This window comes from Lepidochelys olivacea (genome assembly GCF_965140295.1).
Source record: "Lepidochelys olivacea isolate rLepOli2 genome assembly, chromosome: 11".
In the NCBI taxonomy this organism is placed as follows: domain Eukaryota; kingdom Metazoa; phylum Chordata; order Testudines; family Cheloniidae; genus Lepidochelys; species Lepidochelys olivacea.
In genome coordinates this window covers 45,533,763-45,547,701 of record NC_140421.1, presented here as the reverse complement: position 1 = coordinate 45,547,701, position 13,939 = coordinate 45,533,763, and the positions used below count along the sequence as shown (strand labels likewise).

The window sequence follows — 13,939 nt, the reverse complement described above, 5'->3', positions numbered from 1 at the left end:
ACCCAGTTAAAGTTTTCCCGCAGTAAAGACTGAGTAGGGACTTCAGGATTTGTAATAAGCATGGATATAAATATATTGTGTACTGTACCTTTAAGAGTTAGAGGAAAAGATGAGGCATTCAATAAATCAATAGACAGAATGTAACTATAAAACGATAAGAATAAAAGCTCTCCTTCCCTGTACTTTTGTGCTGTGAATAAAAAAATACACAGCAGTAAGAAAGCAGGAGACTTTCACTGAACATTTTCATTTTAAGATTAGAACTAAGTCTCCAGGGATTCGTTTTTCTTCTGTCAGTCATCGTTCTACCAGCAACATATAATGTTAAATACTGAACTGACAGAAACAAATGGATTCAGACTCGATATGAAGCTTTTTTTTTTTCAGTATAAGCACAGCTATTGTCCTTTAGATTAATTGTTTTTTATGCAATCAAATATTTTAGGGTCTGAACTAAGAAAGATAAAAAAATATTTAGATGGAAGAGTCAATTCAGGGTGAAGTGATCAGTTCAGACCTAAGCTTATCTAGCTTACACAAAAATGTACGGCACTGATAAAAACAAAACAATTATTTTTAAATTTTACTACATTTAATAATTCATTTGTAGAAAAAGAGGGAAAACCCTATAATGTATGTGAGTGCTTTCTGGTTACACAAATATATACATGTGAATTTAGATGAAACCCTAAATTCAGCAACCCTGGACTGTTGTTTTGAAGATGAATAATTATTATTTTGCTTCCTCTTTACACAATGCTAAGGCTACTTATTAATTTTTGTCACTCGACTTTCAAAATGTTTTAAGAGGCATGATTATTTTAAACTTAAACGAAATAATGCTTTTGTGTAGTCAATTGTTTTCACGCACGTTCTTATTTCTGTGATTGACATGTATTCTTGTATGGTTTCTGTACGTCTCAAAATGTTGTTGTAGGCACCACAGAAGCTATTCAGTGTCACTGCATTAGTAGGGATTCATTCTGAACTCAGCATTCTCAGAGAATCCTAATGTACCCAAGAAAATTGGGTCCAGTGGTACTCGTCTTAAAAACCTATAGCGCATATGGGAAAACTTAAAAATCCATTTTTATTAAATCTCCATTAAATCAAACAGCAGTATTTGCTCTGCAAATATTATTGAAGACATGAGGATGTTTCAATAGACACATCTCCTAATAGGTGGGCATGCTTCGACTGAAATCCTTCAATATTTTGGTGATGCCCTCAAAGATGGTAAAGAAAATCGGCAGAGTGCCACACATGAGGATTTACTGAAGTGTTTATAAAATATTTCCATTTTTAAAGCTTGCCTGTTTGTGGCAGTGATTCTGTGTGGCTCTTCTCTCACAGAAAGACAAGGACAATCGTCCTTGGAAAGTTCTCCCATCAGCACTGCTATTAATGCAGATTTTAAATGGGAATAGGACAAAGGACTTGGATTTAAAGAAAAAAATCAATTTTTTTGAGGTTTGGAAAATGTTGACTAATTTTTTAAAAAATTCTCCATTGCACTAATAACTGCGCTTCCTTATTCTGTTTAGACCAGAAACAGAAGTGGCAAAATACTTGAAGAGAGAGATTAGTTATTCTCATGGTATTTCCTGTACAACACGAAACAGGAAGTATTGGAAATCTCACAAGTCAAACTATTTTTGTGTTGTTTCCAAACTCATTTTATAGACTCGGTTTGCTTAGATGGTGTCCATAAGGGAATTAGACCTTTTGGTGCTTAGCTGAACCAAATTTACAAACCTTTTGAGAGTCACGCATTACAAATTCGGAATATATTCAATAAAATATTTGATATTATTATCGACAAATTATATCCCTGACTGTGCTGCAGTTTGGAAAGCCTTACTTACCATTACACAGTGCAGATGCCAAGTAGTGATGAGTTGGCACCTTCAGAAATGAAACCGAGTGGATGAAGTCCATTACGGTGTCACTTTCCTTAGCTAAACCCTGCTAAGTATTATGTAAAATTATTTTTATTATTACCACTGATGACCACAAAATAAATATGAGTACACATTAAAGTACATATGTATTTAAGTAGTAAGTGTCATTGTCATTAAACCAGTTTCTGTTGAAAATGCTGGAGGATAAGAGAAATGAGAGTGTTTGTTCCAACATTGAGCTGGCTAGGAATGGTTTTGTGCTGTGCCCATATTCATTCCCTGTACAGATGCATAGCATTTACTGATTTATTTGACAGCAGAGGTCCCTAGAGAAGTTTGCATGAAATATATTGATTAAATAGGATGTTAAAGGCCTGATCCAAAGCCCATTGAAAGGAATGGGCCCCGTTGACTTTAATAAACTTTATATAGGAACCTAAACAATTATCCTAGGTATTAAATATGCTAATCTGGCATACTTCTTCTGGTAGAAATTGGCTCAAATTGAAACCTTAGATTCAAACCATCCAAACTCTGGGAAAGTTCAAATCCAGATCTGAACTTTATAGCTCAGAGTCTCTCTCTACTTTTACTGCTTATATATACAAGCAGTAAAATAAATATAAAATAAAAAGTGTTATTTAAAATGTCAGTTTCATGCACTGTATGACTTTGGCTAGAGACACTAAAATAAAAATATTATGTGGCAGGGTATGACTTAAGTTACACTAACATAAATCCGGAGCTATTCTTGATTTCAGTAAAGTTATTCCGGAATTACTGGTGTAACTATAATCAGTATTTGACCCTATATCCTTTAAAGGTAGATCTTAAATAGAAATTAAGAAAAATAGTAATTTCATTGTCAAGTGAAATGTCTTTTTTCATTCATAAAGACAAGGTATTTTAAAAAGAGGGTAATTGATGTTTACTTGTAATCAATATTATATTTTAAATATTAATGTAGATGATATTTGTGAAATAAACATGTAAATATTTACATTTGTTGTTTCTAGTAATTTGCTATTTGTGTGTTGGTAAAGTATTTTAAACACGGTTTTTGTGGATTTCCTGTAAAATTTACGATCCTGAAACACACAAAACTGCATGAATTCTATTGTATTCCTTTATGCAAAGCTAGGAGTGCTGGAACTAGGAGTGCTGAGGGTCTGGCAGCACCCCCTGGCTTGAAGTTTCCATCATCTACAGGGTTTACAATTTTGTTCGGTGGTTTTCAACACACACACACACACACACAGAGTCTCAAAGCCAAGGTGCAAAGCCTTCTCAGATATTTATAATATAACTTTTCCTTTTTTCCCAAAGGAATACACTTTGGAAGTAAGCAGACAAAATATATTTGTAGCTTTCCTGTGATTATCACTGTAGCTGATCCTGTGGATTGAAATTCTACTGTAGTCTTCACAGAGTCTAAGGGCCACCTGTACTCACATTGACTAGTACCTTACTAAGGGAGCAGTCCCTTTGATTTCTATGGGATTTAAGGTAATTTTCAACGATAGTAAAGGTGGCAAAATCGGTCCCCTTCAAGGTACTGGCCATAGCAGTTTATGGTACATCAGAACTATAGCACCCTTCTTACAGAAAAACTCACAAATTGTACAGTATATGCTCCTTTTTAAAAGATGAAAATATTTAAATAACGGCATGAATGTTTTTCTAATGCTTGTAATACTTTTTAGTCTACCCATCTCCTTCTGCGATTTTTAAAATGTTATTTCATTTTTGATTTGGGAGAAGATTAGTATCTTCTAGGGATATGAATGAATCTGAAGGAGCATTTTATTGCTGCTTTTTTGCTTTGTGGTTGGAATGCAGTATTTTCTCAGATTTTTTTTACTTAACTCATATAACTGTGAACATCTAATTAATTATTAGACAACCAGGAGATATTTTTCTACTAACTGCTTTTGATTTTGTTGAAACATCCCAAGTTTTTCTAGGGCCAAATACTGCAGATCTTACTCAGAATTCAGTGGAAGTTTTGCCTGGTAAGGACTGCAGGATTTGGTTTCCAAACTCTCTAGATGTTGCACTGTTTCTGACTAGCTTGAAAATTCTGCTGGGGGGAAGGGAAATATTTCCGATAAACAACCTCGCTGTAACAAAGGTTCCATTACTGTCTTTTGTGTCCACAAAGAGCAACAGAGGTTTCTCTGAAGATCTTCTTCCTCTGGTTTTTTAAACCACCACTAAAACAAAGTACAACATAACATAGACATTAAATTAACACGAGGGATCTTCTTTAATCCACAAAACCCAGGAAACAGAGTTAGCTTTCTCTCCAGATATTGAAGGAACTGTGACACTTAGCATCATAGAGTTATTGTATCCCCGGAAGTATCTAGGCCTAACAGGAAACAATCAAAGGCAGTGTCCCATATGGCTCCCAGTTAAGCCAATGTATTGAGACCAGAGTATAAGGTTTCTTAGTGGGTGGATTAATTAGACTCTTTTCATAAATGTTATGTAATTGTTTATTAATCTGTAATATGCAAAATATGCATAAACATGCACAACTTTGATTCTACTTGTTAAAATGCATAAATAACTGAAATATTCATATTAATATTTTCTAAATTAAATGAATTGTACAAAAATATTTGGGCCATATGGTTCCATCAGCTTTTTAACAATTCTCCCCATAAAAATTAATAGCATGATATGGCTCTCAATTTAGTGGAATTATATAGTTTGAGTTATGACAGAAAAAGGAGTTCAGGTTCATTGTTTAGCTGTTGTATGGTATTGAGAATGCTAGAAGGTATACAAAAAATAACTACACTAACAGACCTGGTTTATTCATGTTCTCTAGTGATTACTAAATGGAAGTTTTCAGCAAAACGTTTTAGTAAATCTAAATAATTAATTTTTTCCCATACAGACTTTTCTAGTTCTGTTGTTGTGTCTACTGAGGAAGAAAGAACCGAAAGTTACAGCAGCGGCCTTCAATTGTCTGACAGAGATAAAACACTTGAATTTATGCCTGAAAATTCAGTTTACTCCAGCAAATTAGAGATGAAAACGGAGGAGGGCAGCGTCCCAGTTTTCCTCAAACACGTTTCAAATGTTGAAATAAGTCTAGGAGATGTAGCTAGGCTCTCAGTTACTGTTACTGGCAGTCCAAAACCTAAAATCCAGTGGTTTTTTAATGGAGTAAAGTTAACCTCTTCCACGGATCACAAATTTGTATTTGATGGTAGTGATTATAGTCTTATCATTCTCTATACAAAATCTGAAGATGACGGTGAGTACACATGCATCGCCAGTAATAAGTATGGAGAGACTGCATGTAGTGCCTATCTAAAGGTGAAGCCAAACGAGACTGGAGAAGTCTACAAAAAATCGGTTGTAGAACTAGAGGTGGAGAAACCCTTAGAAAAGAAAATAAACCCCTACCCCCCTTGCTTTCTGAAGAAACTGGAACCTGTTCAGGGTGTTAGAGGTCTCCCTGTTGTATTTGAGTATACAGTGCTTGGAGAACCTGTACCCGAGGTGCAATGGTTTAAGGGAAATCACCAGATTTTCTCTAATGTAGACTACACTACGGTTCATAATCCTGACGGGTCGGGTTCATTAACGCTCCATCAATGTCAGAGAGATGATGGTGGGTTATATACCTGTAAAGCCATAAATCCCCTGGGGGAAGCCACTTGCTCTGCAGAACTGCTTGCGCTGGACACAGCTGCTGTGTTTCGGTATCAGGAACAGAAAGTCGTTCAGAAACATCTTACGAAATCGGACAAAGAAACCGTCAGTGAGCAGACTACCGAGTCTCGTTTATATGCTGGTAAATTGCCAGGCGAGGGTGGACAGCGGGACCCGCAAGCGTTGTATACAATCGGGACAGAGGGCAGGCCATCGGTACATAGCGAAGAGGTGGACTCGTTGCTTGAGGTTTCTCACTCAGCCGCTAGCATGCAGACGGAGCCGGTTCTTACTCAGCAAGCGGCCGTACTGGAGTCTCATGCGGCTTCGGAGAGCCTCGATGTTGCTCCTCATGCTGCAGAAGCGGGGGTGTCATCAGCAAAGCTGCTTCCTCTAGCAGCTTTCACTACGAATGAGGTTCGGGAGCACCCGAGCCTGCTGGAGCAATGTGTTGAGCCAATTAAAAGCCCTCCAGTAGCTGAGTTGCCTGGTCCTGAACTCCACGTGGGCCCCACTGTTTGTTTGCCACTAATAGAAGAAAGCAGCCAAGAGGACAAAGAAAAAGAACTGCAGATTCACCCTCCGGAGAGTATAGCTCTGCAGGCGGCCCGAGAAGAGAAATCTACCTTTCTCTCTGCCCTGGCTGAAGAGCAGCTTGCAGTGACCGCTAGCACAGCTGTGCCTCTTCCGCGCGCAGAGACTGAGGCAGGGACCTCAGTCCGCGAACCCCCGCAGGTGTTACACACCCCCAGAGTTGAAGATATCCAGGAGCTGCCTAAAGAAACTTCCTTCGCGCTAGAAACGCCGACGCGCCAGAAGGGTCTCCAGATGCTGGAAGGCGAGAAGAAGGTATTTCAACTGGCCTTAGCTGTAGAACAGCAGCAAATAGGCGAAGCTCATGCCAAGGAGCTAGACGCCCTGGATTTACCTGCGGAAGCGAAACCAGTACTGGAATTGCCAGCGGAATTACACATGCCTATAACTGATTCCCAAAGGATGCTTCCAAAAGAGGGCGCCTTTGATGTCCCCTCAGCAGCTCAGCAAAAGGGTGCATTGGTGCAGGAGAGAGCTGTAAAAGCTGCTCTCGTTACAGAAGAAAAGCAGCAGCTCGCGGGTGAGCACGCGCAGCAAGTCCCCGGACCAGACAGGACAGTAACTGTAGAAACCCAAAAGGAAGGCGCAAAGCTATTGAATTTGCCGGTGGTACATGGGCAAACAACACTCCCTAGAGAAGAACATTTTAGTTTTGTGGCGCTGCCCGAGGATCAAGCAGTCTCTAGGAAAACCCCAATGTTGCTTCACGCTTTAGTCTCAGAAGAACAAACCCCCCTCTCTTATGAAAGCACTAGTCAGTTTCCTGCCCTGGATGGGGCGGTTAGCATTCAGCCTGTCAAAGAGCCCCCTTCCGCCCTCCATCTCCAGACAACCCAGTCAGAGCATGTGTTGCCTAAGGAAGACATGCTGGCTTTTCAAAAACCTGTATCCCACGTGGCTTTCCAGAGAGAAGAAAAAATGTTTAATCGGGCAGCAACAACAGAAGAGAAGAGCAGGTTATTTGCAGAACAACTGGAAGCTTTTCGGAGCAGTACCGAAGGATTACACTCCACAGCTACAGTTGAACCTCAGCTACCGACCTGTCTTACCGCTGTGGCTGAGGATATACCTCTGCCAAAAGAACAAATTATCAGTGCGGCAGAAAAGGAGCAGAAAGCTGCCCTGAGAAAAGAAGACTCTCAAACAGTTATGCAGCTATCGAGCGTGACTGAGAGCAGGGCCTTAGACCTGGGTCACGTTGAAACATTTGAGGAGATTCAGACTGTGAGCAGTGAGGTGAAATCTGAACCCAGATTCCTTTCAGAATCTGTTTGCACCGAGGAAGGAAGTGTTCCACTAGAGAGTGCAAATGTGTTAGAAGCCGCAGAACACGATTTTGCTGCAAGAATTCAAGAAGGACAGTCAGTGAGGCTTCCATTAATACTGGAAGAAAAGCTGCCTCTCAAGGAAGAATATGCAGTCGAACTAACGAGGCCAGAAACTGGAACTGTAAAGGTAGAGAAGCAACCAAAGGAGACACTGAGCGTACATGAAATCCAAGAAAGAGAAGTCCTTTCCAAAGAAAACCAGTTTGTTGTTCAAGTTCCCAAGGGCTGTAGCTTAGACATAAAGACTCAGATCAGAAGTGCCCTGAAAGCTGCAATGACGAGTGAACAACATCTCTTGTCTTCCGAACGGTTGGGTGATATAAAAAATATTGAAGTAAAGACAGTGAAAGTCAACAAGGAACCTAAATATACAATGTGCACCTACCTTATAACCACAGGGAGTTCCAGTCCCATAGAAATAACGGTCTCTCTAGAAAAAATATACCCTCAGACAGCTGGTTTGAAAACTGAACTAAAAGCTGCTTTGTATTCGATTATTTACGAAGAAAAACATATTTTGATCGCAGAACAACCCAGAGCTATGTCAGTAACTGAGCCTCAGAAGTTGTTTATCACTCATGCACCTTTCGCAGAAATCTCATCTGCTACTGTAGCTGATAAGCCAGTGCAGCGGGAATCCGCGAGTCCTATTTCTGATGCGCTGGAGCCTCAGCAGGCTGAAATAACCACAGAATCCGAAGCGCAGCTGGATCGGCTTTTGCCTGCTCCAGCAGTCAGCACCGTTGCTGTCAAAAGTCAGATCAGAGATGTCGGTGCAACCGCAGTCACTGCCGACGTTGCGTTAGCAGCTGTGCCATTGGAGAAACCAGTGCAGACACTGACAATGAAACAGAAAAAGGAAGAAATACCTGAGGAAGATGGTGGAGAGGGTCTCATAACTCAGGCAGGGAAGCCAGAGGACAGGCTAGTTAGAGAAGATTATCCCGTCATTCACAGAAACCTTGTAGACACTGTTGTCGAGGAAGGTGATAGCTTAAGTCTTATATCAATTATAACAAACGTCAAAAAGGTGAATTGGTATTTTGAGGGTAAACTGGTGTCTTCAGGCAAACAGTTCAAGTGTTTACAAGATCATGACACATACACACTAGTAATCAACAAAGTACACAAGGAAGTGCATCAAGGAGAGTATGCCTGTGAGGCACTGAATGAAGGTGGAAAAACAACAACATCAGCGAAACTCACAGTTGTAAAAAGAGGTTGGATTATGGGGATAAAATATTGCCTCCTAATATTCACTAATTTTCTAATTAAATAGAACATATATATCTGTATCTCCATATCGATACGGATATGAAAAGTAATTAGACTTCATGAATGTAATCACAGAACTAACCATAGTTTTCCCCTATTCTTTTTCCACTTCCCATGTCCTTTTTGACATTCTGTCAATTATTCGTTTTTCCTTCCCACTTTTTTCCCTAAAGTGATTCGCACTTTGTCACTTTTCTGTAATACAGTTAGTTGCCTTTTTGATTTCGTCTCATAAATGATAAAAACCCAATCCCGTGTAATAGTGTCGACTACACTTCTGCTTGCATCAGAATTTCTTAACAGCGCATGCATCGACACTTTCATCCCCTTATCCACAAAGCGGCGATCGGTTTTCTTGTTTTTATCCTTCTCATCATTGCAACAGGTCTTTATAATCATTGCACCATTTTTAGCACACACTTTTTCGTTTTCCACTCTTCCAGTACAACGTGGTATATTTCTATATCACATTGTTACGCATGTCTAGTAGTATCACCTCTTAGCACTTTTTCTGATTTCATTACGCACTGCAATGTAGTCCATTCACTAGGTTTAGCACTGCTTATCGTCTGCTTCCATTTTTGACAGTCATTTTGTTTTCTTTACAGTCACTTTCCTTGGATTGCTAGTAAATCACCCACCTAATTTCAGTTGGTCACTTCATTAACAGTTATTTGGGGTACCTATACTGAGGAGCGGCTGTTCGAATTAATTTATGCTTCCAATTCTAGTTGCGCCCATACTGAGGAGGAGACTCGAGTCGCAGGAAGTAGCTGTGAACCACCTGGCCAAGTTTAGCTGTGAGATTGAGACTGCTCCTAATGTAAGATTCCAGTGGTACAGAGCTGGCCGAGAAATATATGACAGCGACAAGTACTCCATACGCACCACTAAATACGTGTCCACGCTGGAAATCCCAAGACCTCAAGTAGTTGACTGTGGAGAATACAGTTGCAAAGCTTCCAACCAGTATGGTAGTGTAAGCTCTACAGCTGTTTTAACGGTGACTGGTAAGTACGGCATCTTAATGCTCATTTTATTTTTGCATTAACATCCTCCGATTGTTTCACTGTTTTATCATTTTAAAATCCTTATTTTAGGATGACGAGTTGTTGTTATATTGCACACGGGCCCAGATAGCTAGTCTTTTCATCTGACAGGCCTGAAGACGGCAAAGAAGTGAATGTTGGCAACACCAGTGTCAGGGATTTTTGTTTTGTTTTTTCCCCCCTTGTTTTCTGCATCAAGCGAAGGAAAAACCATCTACCAGTTGGTAATCGATTCAAAGGATTTCGAGACGTCATGGGGTGGGGAAGGAGAAACAAATCCACTTTAAACCGATAATATTATTTGATGACATAATTTAACCTCCAGAAAATAATTATATGTGGATATACATTTTTTTTTTAAAATGCCAATTAATTTGTTTAGTCACTGTGGTCTCTGAGCTGTCGAGCAAGAATTCAGTTTCTTCAGCCCTGGGAGAAGAATTTCAAATTATTTTTAATATATGACAACAGTCCTCTTGAAGATTTGTATCGGATCCAGCTTCTTCGATGTAGTGCTCAGTATATACTTACCTTCATTCATTTTCTAGTTGTACTCTGCTTTATTTAACTTTCAAGCACCGTGCTTGGACAGTAATTACTGAATGGTTGGGTAGAGTGATCGTGTCGTGAATAAAAGCTGTTTACAGGCATATCTCAATACACGCGATTTTATGAACATGTTAAAAACAACATATATATAATCTTCTGTGTTTCCCCCCTATATTTTGCTGTGGTTTAAATGTACCGGGTTTTTGGTTTTCGGTTTCCTTTCCTTATTGGATCAGTCATTACTGGTTAAATTATGAACGCAGCATAAATTAATAACAGAATCACAAGCATTTGGCATTCTGGCCAGTCTTGCTAAATGAAATACTGGTTTTTGGCTCTACAATGATCATTGCTGTATATCGGTTCAGACGGTCAAAATGTTTTCATTCTTTTCCCACTTTCCAGTTTCTTTATTGTTCAACCCTTAGCTTAAACAATTTTGAAACGTGTGTCCGAAGACCAACTATGCTTCTCCTTTTCTCTGCCCTTGGCAGACATAGAGACAAGAGTGGCTTTGGTGCCAGCCCAATATAACCATGAAATCATTTCTTTTTGCAGAAGCGTTTCCTCCAACCTTTCTAACCAGACCCGAATCGATCACTACTTTTGTGGGTAAAAGTGCCAGGTTCCTATGTACAGTGTCAGGCACTCCGGTGATCGACACGGTATGGCAGAGAGACGGCGCTGCCATCTCTTCTTCAGAACACCACAAGATTTCAACCGTTGATAATAAGCATATTTTAGAGATTAAACATGTTACAGTAAACGACCGAGGAGTTTACACTTGCAAAGCCTCAAACAAGTTTGGAGCTGACACCTGCCAGGGGGAAATGGTAATTATTGATAAGCCACATTTCATTAAGGAGTTACAGTCCGTGCAGTCTGCTGTCAACAAGAAGATACGTCTGGAGTGCCAAGTAGATGAAGATAGGAAAGTAATCGTAGCGTGGAATAAAGATGGGAAGAAAATACCCCCAGGAAAAGATTATAAAATTTATTTTGAAGACAAAATAGCATCACTTGAAATCCCCCTGGCTAAACTTAAAGATTCAGGAAATTATGTGTGCACTGTTTCGAATGAGGCTGGAAGCAGCTCCTCTTCTGCAACTGTCACAATCAGAGGTAAGAAAGTTGTTCATCTACTGTACTTTGAACGTTATAATTCTTGAAATAGCTATTAAATCTACGCAGGCTAGAAATACAGGAGATAGCATGCATAGGATGACAGGTAGACTGTTCTTCCTCAGTCTTGCTCTCAGGATTCTGTTTAGAGTACACTGTATGTACTCCGCGTTCCTGTCTCTATTGAACCTATTGTGACTGTTATTAATGAATGTTCCTTTTTTAGCTCTCAGTGTATTCCGTGTCGCCTAATATTTCTTTTTACCAAGAAATTCTTAAGTTTATTCCTGGGTTTTTTAATCTTTCTTTGTTTGTTTGTTTAAATAAACATGTATATTCACCAAGAAGTTATTTAGTTTATTCCGGGGTGGGGAACAAGTAATCTCAATTTGTTTACATAAGCATTTATTTATTTATTTTACAGGAATCACTAGTACTGTGGCTTGGTTGAGATTCCTCTTAGCACCTCTAAATGTTAATGTGTTTAATCAATCTTTCAGAGCTTCAGATTTCAGGTTTCTTTCTTTTTGAAATCTTTCTTTAGAGCCACCATCATTTTTGAAGAAGGTGGATCCATCTTATTTACTGACACCGGGAGAGTCAGCACACCTTCAGTGCAAAATCAAAGGGTCTCCTGAAATCCAAGTTACTTGGTTCAAGAATAACAAAGAAATTAGAGAGAGTAACACGTACAGAATGTCATTTGTCAGCTCTGTAGCTGTGCTAGATATTTCCGACGCGAAAGTTGAAGACAGTGGAAGTTACTCTTGTGAAGCAGTTAATGATGCTGGCAGTGATAGCTGCAGCTCTGAAATAGTTGTCAAAGGTTTGTTCTGACACTCTCTGGCAATTTTATTTGAGAAATGACTTTCTGTTTTGGTGTCAGTAACTAATTTTTTATTGGTGCTTTAATACTTTTATAGAACCTCCTTCTTTCATCAAAACACTTGAACCGGCAGAGATAGTGAAAGGAACAAACGCTATACTTCAGTGTGAGGTTGCTGGTACTGGACCATTCGAAATTAGCTGGTTTAAAGACAAGAAGCAGATTCGCAGCAGTAAAAAATACAGATTGATCTCTCAGAAATCTCTTGTTTTTCTGGAGATCTCTTCCTTTAATAGTGCAGATGTTGGTGAATATGAGTGCGTTGTAGCTAACGAAGTTGGTAAATGCTTCTGCGGTGCAACGTTCATACTGAAAGGTCAGTGAGCAAAGGAAAACTCTCTCTCCTAACATACTGTAGAGGTAGAAGAAATCTTGTCTCTTAAAAACCTGCTTCTTAATTGTTTTCCCCTCTATTTTCTTATTCTCTTTAATGTACCATTATATCTTGTGTGTATCTGCCATCGTGCTTCTGAATTTGGAAGGGAAAGCAGAAGGCAAATTTTTACTAGAATTGCTACCAGTGCAAACTCTTATACTAGGCTGCAAGAAGTGACAGAAATTCAGTTACCATTCACCCTCACCAACATGGTGGCTGAACACGTTATGGCCAGTGATGTGTTCAAACCTTCGCTTATCCAGCTTGGAAATACATTTCCCCCACCCATCCCAAAATGGCCCTTCTGCTGTAGCTAATTAACCAGTGCATTGATACTGTATACTAGGCAAGTTGATTTTTAAAATAACAATGAATATGGGAAAGATGTAGTAAAGTAAGGTTTTTTTCTTTCGAATTAGAACCACCATCTTTTATTAAGAAAGTCGAAAATGTTACTGCACTTGTTGGAGACACAGTCACCTTACAGTCCGTTGTGAAAGGGTCCGCTCCTATTTCTATAACGTGGATGAAGGGAAAAGACATTATTAAAGAAGATAACAAAGTCAAAGTGACCTTTGAAAATGGTCTTGCAACGCTGCAGATCACGGGTCTCCAGATCAGTTCTGGTGGCAAGTATACATGTGTGGCGGAGAACGATGCCGGAAGTCAGACGTGTTTTGGAGAATTAGCAGTCAAAGGTCCGTGTAGAAACACTTTACCTTCGCAGCGTTCCACACATAAAGGAAAGCGATTCCATTCTGACCCTAATAACCACTGTGTAATTCTGTTATAGAACCTGCCCAAATTACTGAGAAACCTGAGTTGATTGAGGTGACTGCAGGAGACCCAGCCGTTTTGGAATATACTGTTGCAGGCACTCCAGAGTTAAAAACGAAATGGTTCAAAGATGGCAGACCTCTGGCTTCCAGTAAAAAGTACAGATTCAGTTTTAAGAATAACGTTGCCCAGTTAAAGTTTTATAGCGCCGAAATGCAGGACAGTGGAGAGTACACGTTCGAGATTGCGAACGATGTTGGCCGCAGTTCGTGCTCCACCACGTTCACTGTGTTAGGTTGGTATCTTGCTCTTTGCAAAGGACAACACTGTTCAGATTTAAAGCCCAGATAGGGCAGAAATCAGGCTGCACCTTGAAATGCTCATTGCACGTATTGTTTGTTTGTTTTTTTTCT

At 39.5% G+C, this 13,939-nt stretch overlaps 1 protein-coding gene across 1 annotated transcript in view; it reads left to right on the top strand.

Annotated features, from left to right (window-relative positions):
* Window positions 1–13,939, top strand: part of TTN (titin) — a gene marked incomplete at its 5' end in the record, with an annotated part of 307,317 nt that overhangs the window by 54,562 nt on the left and 238,816 nt on the right. The window contains 8 exons of the mRNA XM_084642843.1: window positions 3,801–3,913; window positions 4,807–8,712; window positions 9,499–9,777; window positions 10,924–11,487; window positions 12,032–12,313; window positions 12,411–12,689; window positions 13,169–13,447; window positions 13,543–13,821. Coding sequence (XP_084498969.1) covers window positions 3,801–3,913; window positions 4,807–8,712; window positions 9,499–9,777; window positions 10,924–11,487; window positions 12,032–12,313; window positions 12,411–12,689; window positions 13,169–13,447; window positions 13,543–13,821 — 5,981 coding nt within the window. The remainder of the gene's footprint in view (window positions 1–3,800; window positions 3,914–4,806; window positions 8,713–9,498; window positions 9,778–10,923; window positions 11,488–12,031; window positions 12,314–12,410; window positions 12,690–13,168; window positions 13,448–13,542; window positions 13,822–13,939) is intronic.